General features: G+C 41.2%; 1 protein-coding gene across 1 annotated transcript; it reads left to right on the top strand.

Moving 5' to 3' along the window:
• Positions 1-1,619: 1,619 nt before the first annotated feature.
• On the top strand, positions 1,620-17,539 carry ipo7 (importin 7). The gene is made up of 25 exons (XM_070959562.1): positions 1,620-1,820; positions 4,306-4,387; positions 7,334-7,487; positions 7,572-7,730; positions 7,834-7,990; positions 8,213-8,302; positions 8,407-8,501; positions 8,594-8,678; positions 8,788-8,922; positions 9,138-9,237; positions 9,330-9,406; positions 9,548-9,664; positions 10,048-10,137; positions 10,278-10,443; positions 10,561-10,721; positions 11,080-11,208; positions 12,457-12,523; positions 12,671-12,796; positions 13,007-13,104; positions 13,227-13,322; positions 13,492-13,712; positions 13,851-14,059; positions 14,171-14,377; positions 14,505-14,621; positions 15,480-17,539. The coding sequence occupies exons 1-25, from the start codon at positions 1,737-1,739 to the stop codon at positions 15,575-15,577; spliced, it is 3,120 nt and encodes a 1,039-aa protein (XP_070815663.1). The 5' UTR covers positions 1,620-1,736; the 3' UTR covers positions 15,578-17,539.
• Positions 17,540-17,747: the final 208 nt, after the last annotated feature.

A 17,747-nucleotide genomic window follows, 5' to 3' on the forward strand; every position in this document is an offset into this window, starting at 1 on the left:
CTCAACAGCGCCCCCAGCAGGGACAGGACAGCGACGACATGAGTCCTGGTGCTGGAACCCTGTAATACAGCACGTTACGTTTCATATTAAGTGGAGACTTAAGAGCTGTCTCTTGAACTTTTTCTGGTGTATCAGGTGTTCACATATTGGATGAACGTTGCTCAGATCTACTTATGTGACAGCATCAGCAACTGTCTTAATTTACTTTGCATTTAAGGTTTTACATAAAAAGATCGGTGTGTAATATATGACAGTGTAACAGTGGTTATGGTTAAGTCCACTTCTATCAATTACAATATTAAAATGCTTCTTGCATGTTAATGCATCTGTAATAGTCATGCTATGATGCAACATATAATAATATAATTGACAGAAATATTCTGCTGCATAATGCTCATAAGAGATTTCAGAGTGTGTATTTGTATTGAGTATTTTTTACACAGTCGTTTAGTCGCTTTTGCTCTAGTAAAAGATCTAAATACACCAAAGACATGTTTATACATAGTATCCAAATTCTGAACAGGTCAGTGGGACACTGTTCACTTTGTCTCACAAAGCCCACCTCTGAAAGAATCCAGATATTCCATAAATGTCTGAAATCAGACTTTACATGGGTGACATATTGTTCAGGTAGTTTTCATATGACACATGTCTCCCTGACTTGTACATCAGTCTACTGATCTGCTGTTAAGTTTAAGGCCAGACTTTTTCAAACTGGCTTCAGTTCAAATTGTTCCTTTTTAAGTTTATAGTTCCTACATGAGAGGTGCACCAACAAAACAAACAAAAATCATAATCACCTGAAGTTCATTGTGATTGCATAGTATATTTAGGTTTGTAGTTTGAACCCAGCTAAAAAATACCATAAATTCAGTTTTGTACTAAAATGTTTTACATGAGACTATGGAAATACTCAATGTCAATGTCAATGTTTTTGCATGTTCTGTAACATCATGCAAAAGACAGAAAGACATGGCTACACACTCCAGGCCTATAGGGGGCTATCAGTAGAGGACAATTTGTTTTTGCTTGGAACATTTTCTGATTCTATTATAGTAGATATGACGTAACGTGCATAATTATCATTATTTTATTTAATTGTTTATTTTATCATTATGCATTATTCAACAATTGATCCACCAAAAAGGATCATATTTAACAAAAGTAATCCTCAGTTGCTCAATGGCAACAGAGGTCTCTAAATTGGTAGACATAACAATTATTAGAATCTGTAATATTTTCTGATGTAGCTGAAGGTCAATTTACATCAGTAATATTTGTAACAAGTTCTATATTTTTGATTCGATCAGATGAGAAACACACAAAATACCAGTTTATCATATACAACTGAGAGTCTTCAGTTACTGCTCCTGTGTGAATACATCTAAAATGTCTAAAATAAGCCCTTGGTTGTTTGAATACTGAAAATGAAATAGCCAAATTGTTTTTAGGTTTTCTGGAGTCAAAGTAACCAGTAGGGGCGTCAACTTCCCTATCTCTTTGAATCATTGTACATCACACGAGTGGATTTTACGAAAATAATGTTGAAAACTACAACTCCCCGTCACCGCCGGATGTTCGTGTTGCACAAATTTGGCGCTGATCTATCCGGGTACTTCATTCACTGCTTCCTTTCGCGCCGGGTAACCGGAGAGCCGTGCGTCCATGTGCGCAGTGACTGGGAATTGATAGACCTCTGAAATATTAAAATCCGAGCCGTAAACAGAGTTTCAATAATGGATCCCGAGTCTTTGGTCGAGGCCCTTCGGGGAACGATGGACCCCAATCTGCGGGAGGCCGCGGAGAGACAGCTGAACGAGGTAAAAGTTTAGATTAGCCGTTAATTGTGATGAGGTTGTGGCGCGGTCTCGGATCGGGCCTCGGCCGTTCACAACATCAAGATGGTGCTTTCACGCAGACTGGGCTGTGCTACCGTTACCTTGAGATCAAGACTTAAATCCCACCGTTCGGCAAGAGTAGTAATTCACATAAACTCACTCTTATCACAAATGTACCGTAAGAGCCAACGGCATGAGATGAGTGGCGTTGTTCTTTTTCGATGACACACTCGTGCCAGTAACCAACGTCAACGTTAGCTTCTTCTTGAGCCAGCTGTGTCGCTAATGCTAAACAAGCTAACCCTTAACGTTCTAATTGTGAGCTCGTCACACACAGTTTCGGCTCGGGTTTGACTCATTTCCTAGTTGACACGACACAAGAATAAGAAGGCTGCTGTGTTAGACAACGAGCGACGCTCAGTGAATGTGGAGCATATGCTAGTTTGCGTATGAAATAACGGGACACTGATTCCTAGCCGTGTATCTTACATGAGCTAGCTAAGTTTGCTACTTGTTGGGTGAGCTGCCGTTACTCTGCTACATAGCTGCTGCTCACGTGTCACTGTGACAAACCCTAAAGTAATGACATTCTGTATCAACTGAATAAGATTTACAACAGACAACTCTCCACTGTTGTTTGCTGTAATCACATATGATATACGACCGGTGACTTTAATCCTTCTTCGTAAATATAACATAAAATTGAGTTTTACGTTAGCAGAGTTTCATGTGAGCTAACGGTAACTGACTTAGCAGCAGTGGTTGAGGCAGCAGTCGAACTGTGTGGTTTAAGTAGTGTGGCTCAACCGTGTGGCTTCTCACTAAACTTTGTGTGAGCAACATTTTTGTTTTCTCCCAGCTAACTAATATAGCCTGTGGAAAATAAGTTTCAGAAAGAGATTTAACGGCTAAGCTTGATACTGAACAGTATATATTTGACTGACGTTCTACCGTGAGGCCATGTAGTTTGATGATTCTTGATTCTGTCTTGATTGACGTAGTTAAGGAGAAATAAATGGACACTGTCCTACGTGAAACCTTCAAGGAATGATTCCAAATAATTTCTTCCAGAAGATGTTTGAAGCCAACTGACTCTGGTTGATTTTCCTGTGTTGTTAAATGCGTGCAGAGATGAGGCCTTTAGTTGTTTTGATGCCGAATTTTCTGCGTGAGACAACCGGCATTTGACAGTCAAGTCATAATGCAACGATTAAGCTCCACCATGTTTGTACATCTCTGCCCATGTAAGTCACTGACTTTTAAAATGAAATGGAACGGAAAATGGTTAGTTACCATGAACTATCTATTTTCTTTTTTATATTGAAGTGGTGGTTATCCAGTCATGTCACATGTGCTCAATGTATTCTGCCCCAATAGAGCAATTATTTTAGATTTTTGCTGGTGCAAGAGGCTTTATTTTATTTTACTTTATTTTATTTTATAAATCTGGGAGAGTGTTCTTACATAGCTGCTTGGACATTTTTGAGTTATGTTCAGAACAAAAACTCATGTCTTCTGGAGGAGGATGGAGGAAACCTGCTGGAGTGCATAGTTTCTAAATACAGTGCTTTGCTTAGTCATAAACTCTGACTCTGATTCTCATGGACAATTGCCCGATAAAAATTGACTTAAGGATTTACAAAATGCTTTAATATATTACATGAGCTTTTACAAATATACGTGCACATTGGAGCTGCATTGTGGTTGAAAGCACATATGAAATACTGTTGTTGTTGGAACTCTGCATACCCACATGGTGTTTAGACTCAGCCCTATATTTATTTCTGACCGACCAGCCAGATGTAAACATCTGATACACCATGTCAGTCATCTCCATAATTTATCAGTACTAGTTCAGTGACCATCCTGATGAAGATGCTGTGGAGGAGGCAGTGACCCAGAGACATACGGTGCTGTAACCTGACTTTAGTCACTTCACCCCTTAATTGTGTTTCAGATCAGAGCATTGACTTGAATTTGTAATCCCATGGTCTTGACCCAAAAGACCTGCTCTGTTGTGGATCACAGCTGGTTCATGTGAGCATCTGTGTTAATGTGGATAGTTAATTTGATCAATTCACTGATGTCATATCACACTACATTTTTACTTTTCTGACAGCTTTTCAGGAGTTGTGATGTAAGCTGATATTTTAAAAATGGTGGAGCCCTTCTTTGTTTTGTCAGCATGATGTAAAAATACAGCAAAGCATAAAATTATACTACAGTTTTAAAGAGGCAACAATGCAATAGCTGTTTTTATCGTCAGTCGCTTAGCATCAGTTTCTCTGACTTAAAACATCTGAATGGCAAACGTATCATGTACTCAACTTGCCATGGCAAAAATCCAACCCTTCAAGGTTTCACGCAACAAACTTAGCATGAAAAATAGCATGAAAATTTTGAGATTTCAAATGTTTCAGTGTGTATCTGGTTTACATTCAGCCCTTTTTTTTATTCTGATTTCCAGGGTCACACCCAGGTAAACTTTGTGTCCACTCTGCTGCGTGTCACCATGTCTGATCAGCTGGATCTGCCTGTCAGGCAAGCAGGTGAGTCTAAACTTTAACATGTGAAAATAGTTCTAATGTTGGCAAAAGATGATGTTTTCTAAAGTTAGACAGAAGATAAAATCAGGTATGCACACATTAATGTCTTCTGTTTGAGAGAATTGCTGTCTGCTGTTTGCCCAAGGACTTTGCAGTCACCTGATTTGTATACTCAGAGTTGGGTGAGGGATGAATTTAAAAGCTGAGGTGGAGATTTAACACAAACAGGTTCGAGGGCTGGATGTGTGCTGGTAAAAACTGTGGGTAGGAAAAAATAAACGTGGAAAGTAAAAGCTGTTCTCCAAAACAGTCTAAAAGCAAATACACAGGTTTATTAACTTTTTAACACATTTATCATTGTGTTAAATTAAAGTGGTACGTGTATTTTCTGCCCTTTTGGATAAGACCTTAAATTGTCCTTTTTCTATTTTCAGTGTTGCTGTTTTGTGTCTTAATAAGTAGTGTTTTAAAGAAATCTTATGACACACAGTCCATGCTTCCCCCCCCCCCATTTGTATCAACCAGAGCCATATAAGGTTACCGAAACACTCTGGCACTGTTACCACTTTATCCTACTCCAATTTTGTCAGATCGCATTCTATGAGAAACAGACTTGATATTCTCCATGATCCCAAGTTTAATAGTTCACTTATATAATAGTTTCAAAAAGATAATTTAGTGATGATACATGATTCACACTAGTGTTTTTGTGAAGTTAAAGTGCCACGCTGAAGTGCAGTGGACACGTGGAGTTGGTTAAATATAGCTTGTTTTGCTTTAGTCCAATGCTGCACTCTGAGGAAGGTGTCAGTGGTGGGAAAAATCAATGTTCAAAGTTAAAATCTTGAACTAAGTTGTTGGAGAAAGTGTACAGATGTACAGTGTTTCCACCTCCCAATTATTCCTAGCTGTGCTAGCAAATTAAGATGTTATAGGGCTGTGCTTTAGTGCAATAAATTACTTTTCCAGCTGTAGGAAAAATGCCTGACAGTGTTTTGAGCAGAGGAGCGGAGGAATAGCTCCTCTAGACGGCACAGAAGCTGTCACAAGTGAGGCTGATTACAAACGTACATCGTCTTAATTTGTTGTATTGGCACTTAGTCAATCACTTGGGCCGGTCGGATTCTTATTCATTTAGTTCCCGTCTGGCTCGATGTTGGTAGGCAGCCCAACATAATGCTGTCCTTTTTTTGGTCTAGAAACAGTCTTTTATGATCATTTTATTTGATCGACAGTTATTACATAAATTTCAGTCACTGGATTTTGATAAAATGCATTAATATTTGTTTTCTAACAGACTGTCTCTGGACAGCATGATTGAATGTGGGTTTGAGTTGTATTTCAATCAGTATTGGCAGCATGTTCAGAATGTGGTGAGTTTTTGAAATCTCTGCTTCTCAGATTTCTGCTGCCAGTCATAGAAAGAAGAAGGAAATTTTGTGTCTGTTGGTCAAAGCATTGAAAAATGACTGCTGTCAACAATTGTTGGCACGTTGCTGAGGAGTTTTTCAATGTCATGTCATTTATGCTTTGAGGACCATGAATGAAATTACTTTCACCTCTGCTGTATTTGTGTGGTCGCAGAAAGAAGTTTCACTTTGAAAAATCATCATAGCTGTACCTCCTTGGTGGTGCCAATCTTATTTTTAATGTCAGATTATCTGATTTTTATGAATAGATTCAAGTGCTCGCTGTTGATTTTGTGGTTTAAAAACCCCCCACAAGTGGTTGCATACTTGAGCCCATTGGTTGTGTAATTTTGTTGGCCCAGCAGAGTATGTGATTTTAAAAAGATACTGAAGTAATTTTAGATGGTTAATCCACAACCGCCTCAGTTGCCACAAATTTAAGATATTCCTGTTTTTGGACCAGAGCTGCAGTTTACTGAAGTTGACATTCAGAAAGAAACTGTGAGGCTGTGATGGTATGTATGTATGTATTTTACTATATTTTTATACCCTTGTCATGTTTTCTTTTAACTTGCCATTTTCGATCATGTATTAAGATGGCAGCCATTTCATTCAGCTAGAAATTTTCAAGAAGCAATTTAGGTCCTGTCCATGAATCTAACTAATATTACGGATTCTTACTGGCTTGATGTGGAGTTTGGTGCTTACAGGCGGAGGGGAAGGGGGTTTATGCTCCGTCAGCATTGATAGGCTGGATTATGATTGCCTCGCCAGTGGTGTAGACATTTGTGTCAGCAGTCTGATGTCTGCCTCCCAGGCCTCGCTCCTCCGCGCCCTCAGATGACTCTCCCCCTGTGAGCCACAGAACTCAGAGTGGGGCCCCACATTGTAGATGTGAACCCAGCTGACACCCATGTGCCACATTCAATACTACTGAACTGCAGATGGAAGAATTGATTCCTGCAGCTTAGGCTTTAGGTGGTTCTGAATTTACTGTGTCATACACAGCTGTCATGATGTAAACCCAGTCAATACAATAGGAGCACATTTGGGAGTTACATGAGGCTGTACACCAACTGAATTAATTTTATAACCATGCATAGTGGTTTAGTTACTTTGATACACTCTATAAAGCAACTTTGTGGGCTTAGGGCTGAATGTGTCTGATTATGCAGTGAAGTATCAAGTCCTTTTTTCTTGGCCAGGGGATTATTTTTGATTTATCAAACTTCAAATATAATTAAAACAGCAATAAAATATTTGTAGATGTGCATTTAAGTATCTGAATCACAACATTTTATAGTTTAGCATCTCAAACTAATTCAAATGTACACGTTTTTGAATCTTGCAAACAAATCAACTGAAGCCCTGATTTGCTTTGAGCTGAGGTGCACCTCACACGACAGTCCCACGGCTGCCTTGGTCATGTGACTTTCTCCACCTTGTACGGCTTGATGGTTTCATTGATAAGCTATTTGATTAAGCAATAGGGGTTGGTGTTGAGAAAACACTAAAGGTTTTTTTTTTCCTCTCTGTCTAGGTGTGATTTACCTTAAGAACATGATAACTCAGCACTGGAGTGATGGAGACGGTTCAGCCACAGAGACGTCTGTCAATAACATCCCTGAGGAGGACAGGCAGTTCATTCGAGACAACATAGTGGAGGCCATCATCCACTCCCCCGAGCGCATCAGGTAACCACACGGCCTGCTGAATGAGTAGCATGGGTGATTTGGAAAACTCCTCTCAATCTATAACTGCCCTTTTGAACTTGTCAGGGTCCAGTTGACAACATGTATCCACCACATGATCAAGCATGACTACCCCGGCAAGTGGACAACCATCGTGGACAAGATCGGTTTCTATTTGCAGTCAGACAACAGTGCAGGATGGTTGGGCATCTTGCTCTGCCTTTACCAGCTTGTCAAAAACTATGAGTAAGTCAGAGTTCTCAGTCTTCATTTTGTATGGTGTTATAACACATGACTTGGGGTTAACTTTGTGCTCGTGTGGCTGATGTGAAACCTTTGTGTGAAACAGATATAAGAAACCAGAAGAGCGTCAACCTCTGGTGGCTGCCATGCACATCTTCATGCCCATGTTGAAAGAACGCTTCATCCAGCTGCTCCTTGACCACTCCAGTGACTCTGTCCTCATACAGAAACAGATCTTCAAAATCCTCTATGCCCTCTTCCAGGTAATGTCACGGCATCAGACATCCGCTCGTTAGCCAGGGTCTTCTTTCTCTAGTTGGTTTAGGATGGATTCAGTTTGTTGCCCTTTTTTTTTGTTTGTTTTTTTTAAATCACAAAATAGTGCTAACCTTCATTATATTTTCAAAACTTTTTACCTTTTTTTAGCTAAATATCAGTTTAGATTAGAGTAAGAAAAAAACTAACTTTCTTGTTTGTCTCCACAGTACAACCTGCCCCTGGAACTCATCAACAGACAGAACCTGACAGAATGGATGGAGATCCTGAAGACAGTAGTGGATAGAGATGTGCCTCCGGTAAGGAGACAGGATAAATGCATATTGCATGCTACTGCCTGACAAATGTCCACATTTAATTTCTCCACAAGCTGAGTGTTTAATTTGATGCTTGGTCTGTGCAGGAGACATTGCAGATAGATGAAGATGAGCGGCCTGAGCTGCCATGGTGGAAGTGTAAGAAGTGGGCCCTTCACATCTTGGCCCGGCTGTTTGAGAGGTAAAAAATCCAATAATTGCTCCCTTTACTTGATTAATAAATCCTACAGATATGTTTAACAATAATATTCACTATATTAAACCATCTTTCAGATATGGAAGCCCAGGAAACACAACCAAAGAGTACACAGAGTTTGCTGAACTTTTCCTCAAGGAATATGCAGTTCCTGCCCAGCAGGTAAGACAGGGTGTAATGTCAGCAGCAGCTCCTCGGTGAGACTGAACGGTGCGTCATCTGGAGTGCAACTCACAAACATGAGGAATTTCTTTGTACATTTGTCTACTAGGTGCTGCTGAAAGTCTTATACCAGTACAAGGAAAAGCAATACGTGGCTCCCAGAGTACTCCAGCAGACACTCAACTACATCAACCAGGGCATAGCACATGCTCTGACGTGGAGGAACCTCAAACCACATATCCAGGTATAAATACAACAAGTGAACATCCAGGAAGCATTTGACAACACTGTAGTATATGGCACATAACATGGTGAAACGATGGACTGATAGTCACTGTTCGACGCATTAAGCTACAGCACTGCCGAACAGTATGTGTTCAGCCAACAGATGAAAGAAGCGATACTTCGCGAAAAACAGTTCCCTCCTCCCTGATTGTGACTTTTCATTTTGTTTTTCAGGGCATCATTCAGGATGTGGTTTTCCCCCTCATGTGTTACACAGACAGTGATGAGGAACTGTGGCAGGAGGATCCATACGAGTACATCCGCATGAAGTTTGGTGAGCATCGAACGTCGGTGCCTATACTGCAAAAGGAATCCCACGCATCGGTGATAACTAACCATGTATTTGATCTTGGTTGTCCCCTTCAGACGTGTTTGAGGACTTCATCTCGCCAACAACAGCAGCCCAGACACTTCTGTTCACTGCCTGCAACAAGAGGAAAGAAGTGAGTTCAGACAATTTAGTCGTTCATTTCTTTGAATATTAATTTTTTTCATAATGGGAAAACTAAAACAGATTGTGCCTCTGCACCCGCAATTTATATTTAATTAGTCTTAATCCAGTGTGTTGTTCTTGCTCTGTTTAGGTTCTGCAAAAGACGATGGGCTTCTGCTACCAGATTCTCACTGATCCCGCCTCTGACCCCAGGAAAAAGGATGGTGCCCTCCACATGATTGGCTCTTTGGCTGAAATCTTGCTGAAGGTTAATAGCCCTCACTTGTCTTGTTTGCCTACTTCTCTGACCATTTCCGTTTTTCTGCTCACAGATTTAAAAAAACAAAACAAAAAGCCTTGTGATTCCATTCAGAGCAGAACAGGTCTTAACATTTGTAACATGGTGCAGCAAATGGGATTTTCATCGCGTCTTCTGTTTTTTACCATGGCTGCCCTCATGAGCATTCAGCCGTAAAATCTGTTTTCAGAAGAGATTATCTTTTTTTATTTTTATCAGCACTGATACTGTTGAGTTGTTGTTCACAATTTAGCCTCTTTCTAGAAAGTATTTAACAAGCTATAGATTAATTTGTTAAACTTGGCTTAACTGCTGACTGAAACTTGACGGTTTTCATTTCTTTGTCTCCACAGAAAAAAATTTACAAGGACCAGATGGAGTTCATGCTGCAGAATCACGTCTTCCCCCTGTTCCGCAGTGAACTGGGCTACATGAGAGCCAGAGTAAGTGATCATTTCACAACAGGCAGGCCTAAGACTCATTACATTTACTCATTTACAATGCTGAATTAAGTGACTTTGAGTTAACACAAGCTTGTCATTTAATGAGTTCTGCCACATTTCCTCCACCTGTGTTCACACAGGCCTGCTGGGTGCTGCATTACTTCTGTGAGGTGAAGTTCAAAAGTGACCAGAACCTGCAGACGGCTCTTGAGCTGACCCGCCTTTGTCTTATCAATGATAATGAGATGCCAGTTAAGGTGGAGGCTGCCATTGCCCTGCAGGTTCTTATCAGCAACCAGGAGAAAGGTGAGCGAGTGATGTGCAGCTTGTGTTTCACTGACTGCATTTAATGTTGTTGGGTTTTTTTTCTGTACCATTTAGTAATTTTCTTTGAGTGTCTAAATTGTGTGTTGTGTTCTTTAGCCAAAGAATACATCACCCCCTTCATCCGGCCAGTGATGCAGGCACTCCTACACATCGTCAGGGAGACGGAGAACGATGACCTCACCAATGTCATACAGAAAATGATCTGTGAATACAGCGAGGAGGTCACTCCAATTGCGGTGGAGATGACACAGCATTTGGTAAGTACAATCAGTAGAGAGGTAACAAGGTATCATTTCACAACATTTCTGTGCTGTAAATGCAACACAAGCGTCTACAAGTCATGGAATTAAAAAAAGATGTGTACTGCTAGGCCTTATTGAGATGGAGTGCGGGCAGCCAAGATAAGTCACTCAGGGAGTAATCCAAAAAAGAAACGATGGTCTGATATCACCCAAAAATTGCAGCTACATATCCAAGGTACCAGAATGAAATGATCTTTCTCGTGGTTAATGACATGTCGAGAAGAAATCCAGCTTTCAGCCTGACAGTGAGATGTATGAATACATAAAGTGCACAGGCACAATCATAATGATCTCTTTGTTCACTCTTTTACAGGCTATGACGTTCAACCAGGTGATTCAGACGGGACCCGATGAGGAGGGAGGGGATGACAAGGCCGTGACGGCTATGGGCATCCTCAACACCATTGACACATTGTTAAGTGTGGTGGAGGACCACAAAGAGGTTAGCAGTGTAGCCACTAAGCATGCTGCACACACACACACACACACACACGCACACGCACACGCACACGCACTCGCACTCGCACTCGCACTCGCACTCGCACTCGCACTCGCACTCGCACTCGCACTCGCACACACTCCTGGCTGATCACTCATCTCCGTGCCACTTCATGTGCAGAAGCAGCTCTGGTCTGCTGTAGCGTTCCTGCCAACACACTTCAGCCACCCACCAACTCCTGGGAACACGCTCTGTTCTCACCGCGTTCAAAATGACTCAGAGGCTGAGGCAGACGCTAGAAATAGTGCAGGGGCAGGCTGCCACCATGTCTGCCGAAACATGGGACTGCTGGTGCTCGAAGCCAAGAAGCCTTTAGATTTGACCAGGCGTTGCTTTTACACTGAGGATTTTTTGATTGCGTAACAGTTCAGTAGTTTATGTTTCAGCAATCCTTAGTTTACATCACCTCTACAGAGACCTGGAATTATTTTCATTTGACCAATGAAACACGACCTGTTCAGTTGGTGTAGATAGGACAAGTGACATTTCAGGACTGAGTCATGAGGTAGATGAAAAAACAGCGATGAAGAGGTGCTTGTCCTTGTTTCTAATTAATTTGACTCAAAATGTTCATTTACTCATTCACTAAAATCATTGTTTGGTCCACACATCACACTGTTTGGTCAGTACAGTGAGCACCAATAATAGGCAGCCTAAATTTTAAAACCTGGATTTTTCCCTTTGCATTTAAATTTCCCTTTTTTTATTCTATACTGAGGCATTCAGTTCAATTTGGTTATGATTGTTATGATCTTTATTTATAGAGCACTTTTTAAAAACTACATTACAATGTGCTTTACATAGGCAACAAAATAAACTGGGTCATAAAACCATCATGTTTTAAAAGAAAATGGATTAGAAAATAAAAAAACTGGTCAACAAAAGTATTAAAATTGCTCTAACACTGTTTTGTGTGACCTCCTTGAATGATATAACTCCAGATAAGTGCTAAGTAAAATACAAAAGTGACAGAATAAATATGTATAATCAACCACTAATATCGTTTAACATGCTTTGAACAAAATGCGTGACTAATTCTAAGTCTTGTTTTAGATGATACACCACAGTATTTGTAGTTTTAGGAATGTGCTGGTAAAATGAACTTTACAGATTTGATCACAGCAGCTTTATCTTCCAGATTGTATTCTGTTGGTTAAATCCTCATTGCCTTGAACCATCGTGTTGTTTCAGATTACCCAGCAGCTGGAAGGCATCTGTCTGCAGGTGATTGGCACTGTGCTGCAGCAACATGTACTGGGTAAGCAGGCCTGGTCTTTCCTGTATGTCCACGTTCCTCCTGCATGTTGTCTGTCTGTTAAGCCAAAGAGATCACCTATTGATAATAAACAGACCGGTACTTTCAGTACTCACATTTTCTCTCCCTTTTTGTTTTTCTTTTTTCCAGAGTTCTATGAGGAAATCCTGTCCTTGGCTCACAGCCTGACCTGCCAGCAGGTGTCACCACAGATGTGGCAGCTCCTTCCACTGGTGTATGAAGTCTTCCAGCAGGATGGATTTGACTACTTCACAGGTAGGTGTTTGACTGAGAACCGGTGCTTGGATTCATGTTAGAATGCTTAGTTAGTTTCTGTGAGCTACAAAGATTTAAAACTGTTAAAAACAGGAGCACTAGCAGAAGCATCCATACGCTCTAACAGCCAATATCCCGAGTACAGAGAGAAAAAGTGGGCATTTATTTTGCTGTAAATTCAGCTGTGAAAATAAAATGTGTCTGTTTCAGATATGATGCCTCTTCTTCACAACTACGTCACAGTCGACACAGATACTCTGCTATCTGACACCAAATACCTGGAGATCATCTATAGCATGTGCAAGAAGGTAAAATGGTGCAGCTGATGATGCTGGTTGTGAGAGACAGTAGTCCCACGTTTCTCCTGCATGTTGTTTTCTGTTCCTGCTCCATGATTCGGGACGTTTTCTGACCATGTCACCCCACACAGGTCCTGACAGGTGATCCAGGAGAGGACCCAGAGTGCCATGCAGCCAAGCTACTGGAGGTGATCATTCTGCAGTGCAAAGGTCGTGGCATTGACCAGGTCAGTATCACAAATCCAGTTTAACCCCAAACTGGCAAGATGAAGAGGAAGAATAGTAGAGGAAAATACAGCTACAGGATTCCTTCCCTCCTGGATTTAAAATAATTCTCCTAATTTGAAGGTAGTATACCCTTGTGCTCGACTGAAGATGAGCTTGCTGTTGTTGCAGGTGGTGCCCTTGTTTGTGGCTGCTGCATTGGAGCGTTTGACACGGGAGGTGAAGACCAGCGAACTGCGGACTATGTGTCTGCAGGTGGCCATCGCTGCACTTTACTACAGCCCCCCTCTTCTCCTTAACACCTTAGAGAATCTACGCTTTCCAAACAACACTGAGCCCATCACTAACCACTTCATAACCCAGTGGCTCAAAGATGTCGACTGCTTCCTTGGGTAAGAGTTTCATGAGTATCTCAAGAGATTATCGCGACAGTGTACCTCGTCCTAACTGCTAAATCCCAGAATGAATGACTCAAGCCTGCTTCTAATGGTAGAAACTAGTCAGACCAACTTTTTTTTTACCCCCCACAGCCTCCACGACAGGAAGATGTGCATTCTCGGACTTTGTGCTCTCATTGACCTCGAGCACAGGCCCCAGGCTGTTAACCAGGTGGCTGGACAGCTTCTTCCTGCAGCCATTCTACTGTTCAACGGCCTCAAGAGGGCATACGCCTGTCGAGCAGAGCATGAGAATGACGATGATGACGATGATGAAGACGGGGAAGACGAGGATGACAACGGTAATGCACAAGTGTTTGTTGTGCTCTGTGTTGCATTGGCTGTGTATTGTGTATAAGCTGTGTGTTTCGTGATGTTGAAAGGTGTTTCCTTACCCCTCTGAATAAATGTAGCTGAGCTGGGCAGTGACGAGGACGACATCGACGAGGAGGGCCAGGAGTACCTGGAGATGCTGGCGAAGCAGGCGGGAGAGGATGGAGATGATGAAGACTGGGAGGAGGACGATGCTGAGGAGACGGCACTTGAGGGCTACACTACAGCTGTAGATGATGAGGACAACTTAGTGGACGAGTATCAGATCTTCAAAGCCATACTACAGAGTAAGACGAGGAGCTGATGATGGAAAGCTTGTGCTGATCTCTCCTGCAAATCAAACTGGTTCAGTAACACATTGTGTCCATGTTGTATATCAGTCAGTGACTTTAATCTGACTTTACTGTGATGCAGATATCCAGACCCGTGACCCAGCATGGTACCAGGCACTAACACAGGCCCTCGATGAGGAACAGGGCAAACACCTTCAGGACATTGGCACACTTGCAGACCAGAGACGGGCAGCACATGGTGAGCACCAGCTGAGACCCTACCCCAATATTCTAATGCAGTGCTGATGCGGCACTTCAGTCTGTCAATAAAGCATTTTTTTTTTTACATGCTTTGATTGTGCACTCCTACTGTTTACTGATGCTTGGAATTAAAAAAAAGCCTATGCTTAATGACACAACAGTGTAGCACACTGAAATCTGCTGGTGTTGTGCCTTTTTTTCCAGAAAAACACGAGTCAGGGATGATTTCAAAAATCACATTTCTCCCCTCATAAAAGAAAAATACATGTTTTGTAACCCTAGTTCAATCGTAAATTGTCATTATACTGTGGAGCTCTGTGCCTGCATGGCTCCTGGTAATGCTTATGAACGGAAGTGGTGGTTAAAGGACTTACTGGGAGCTGTTTTTTGCTGCATGTTGGCTCCCATCTTTCTCTCCCTTCATTTCCTTTTTTCTTTGAATAATAAATGAATAAAATACCCCCAAAAGCGTTGGTCACACTGGTTGGCAGTAGAATAGGCTGTGCCAGAATCTGGTGTGGTGTGGATGTTTTATAGTGCAAGGGTGAAGAACAAAACTAGAGGAGTGTGTATTGGGAATACTTTGTTTCCAGTTTAGGCTAAGAGGTTTTACAAACTCGGCCTCATCTTAAATTTACGCACCTACATTGTTCTGTGGATGCAGGAAAAAAAACATTTAAAGACATTTAGAGACAACATTAAATTTATCTTGGACTTCCTGTTGGTTAAAGTGAGCAACGTTTAGGGTGTGGTCTACCACCAGCTGTGTAGCAAATGAACAGTGAGGAACAGTAAAACTCCAGGAAACAAGTTAATGCGTGACTTTTAAGCACTGTTGCTTATTATCTAATTACAGAATCCAAGATGATCGAGAAACACGGCGGGTACAAGTTCACAGCGCCAGTGGTGCCATCTACTTTCAACTTTGGAGGCACTGCTCCAGGAATGAATTGAGTCATCTGTTCTACTTTTTATTACTCTGTGACTGATTGTAGTGAAGTGAAAAAAAAAGCTTGTGTTGTTCCCTTAAGTAGTGGTTCAAGAACTGGTTCTTCTCAGTCATTCTTCAATCTGTCAAATGGGAAATAGCACCAGAAGATGTGGGAAAGCAACCAAAATGCAACCAATGGCTGGGGAAAACAAACCAAGAACTTGAGCACGATGCAAGAGAAGAAGCTCTGAACAACGTTGTCTTCTGGAGCCCAGTGTGGAGGGGATACCCCGACGGCAACTCTTTCGGTTTTTTTCCCACTTAAACAAAATTGGGGGATTAACAGTTACAAATTGATAATGGGACTAAATATTTCATTATCACTGTTGTGTCGAAACGGCCGTAATATGATTATACCTCTGGTAGTGGCGATATCTACGTTATTTTCTGCATAAACAAACCCTCATGTTTATGCACACACAAGCCAAGGTTATTGATTTTTCAAGTAGCCTTGAAAAAACAGAGGCATTTGTAAGGTGTTAACAGCTGTATTCATATGTAGCATATTGGATACTTCATAGCACTATGTGATGCCTGATCTCTGTAAATTAATGACTAGCACTTTCATATTGTTCAGGTCTCCTAGCCTTCTGTATCAGACTGCAAATTTTTTAAATTGAAGACTATTTAAAATGAAAACAGCTGTAACTTTGTTACTTTGCAAGCGACTTATGTAATGGCTGGTTGTCACGCATCTGGATACAGAGTGGATCAGTGGGCAACTCGGAAACATTGATTTCAGGAAAAAAGAGAATGCTCTTGGTGTTCCGTATGGCTACAGGACGTGTTTTTGAGCACTGAAAGTACAATTGAATACATCATTGAAGCATGTACAATTGGACTTGTCGTGAAGGTCTCAAGCTTTTGGTTGGTGTATGGATGAACCATCTATATATACAACAACATATTAAAAAAGCTAAGGGAAGACATGACCTCGAGTATTTCCTTACGTAGGCGTGCCTCTTCTCCCGCTTTATTGGTTTCTAAGTGTTCAGTGAATGAGTGCCGCTTTTTCCAGGTGATGGATTGTGACTGCTGGATTTGTACACGCCTGATGAGAAGCTTTGGCAGCTTGGAAGCAAAAATCAAATCAGTCACTGGGACACTTTGCAGGCTTGAGCATGTTTTTCTTGAGTCAGATAAGCACCCCAGTGAGTTGTCCAGCAGGGATGTGACAGGCGCTGCAGCATAGAGCAGTTTCACATAGACACAGGCCTAATTTATTCCATATACATGTGTCAAAGTCCTCATGTTTGCTCTGTGCCCCTCTGTGACTTTAATCTGGCTACCAAAGTGTTGGGCTGATTAAGAATCAAATTCAGTATGCTACACATCAAAATTATACCTTGTCAGGATTTAAATGGACGTTTAAATGGTCAATTCAGCCAAATACACAGTACACCCTACTGGCAGTTAGCATGCAGCACAGGTGGGATCTGAGTAAGTACATTTACTCAAGTGCTGTACTTCGGTACAAATTTGAGGTACTTGTACTCAAGTCTTTTCATGCCACTCTCTACTTTTACTCCACTACATTTCTGAGGGAATTATCAGACGCCTTTAGTTACCAGTTACTTTACAGATTACTCAGGTGGAAGAAGTCCTCAGATCTTGTACTTAAGAGAAAGCAGTAATACCACAGCCTTGTTACAAGTAAGAGTCGTGCATTTAATTTTTTTACTTAAGTAAAAGTACAAGAGTATTAGCATCAAAATATACTTAAAGTACCAAAAGTACTCATTACGCAGAATGGCATATTCCAGAATAATGTATATTATGTTAGTGGGTTATAATTATTAATGTTTTCATCACTATAATAATGAAGCTGGTTAAGGTGGTTTAACCACGTGATGTAGTTTCTCTGCTGGGTAGCTTGTGAGTTTCCCGTCGTGGATCAATAAAGTTTGAATCTATGATATTACATTATTTATTTGTTGATGTTGTATTGTTGAACAAAATCTGCAAAGTAACTTAAGTTGTCAAGTACATGTAGTGGAGTAAAAAGTACAAATTGGCGTCTGAATTGTGTTGGAGTAGGAGCGTGAAGTAGCAGAAAATGGAGTAAAGTACAAGTACCTTAAAATTGTACTTAAGAGCGGTACTTGAGTAATTGTACATAGTTACTTTCCACGG

The sequence above is a fragment of the Chaetodon trifascialis genome, chromosome 1 (assembly GCF_039877785.1).
Source record: "Chaetodon trifascialis isolate fChaTrf1 chromosome 1, fChaTrf1.hap1, whole genome shotgun sequence".
Classification (NCBI taxonomy): Eukaryota; Metazoa; Chordata; class Actinopteri; order Chaetodontiformes; family Chaetodontidae; genus Chaetodon; species Chaetodon trifascialis.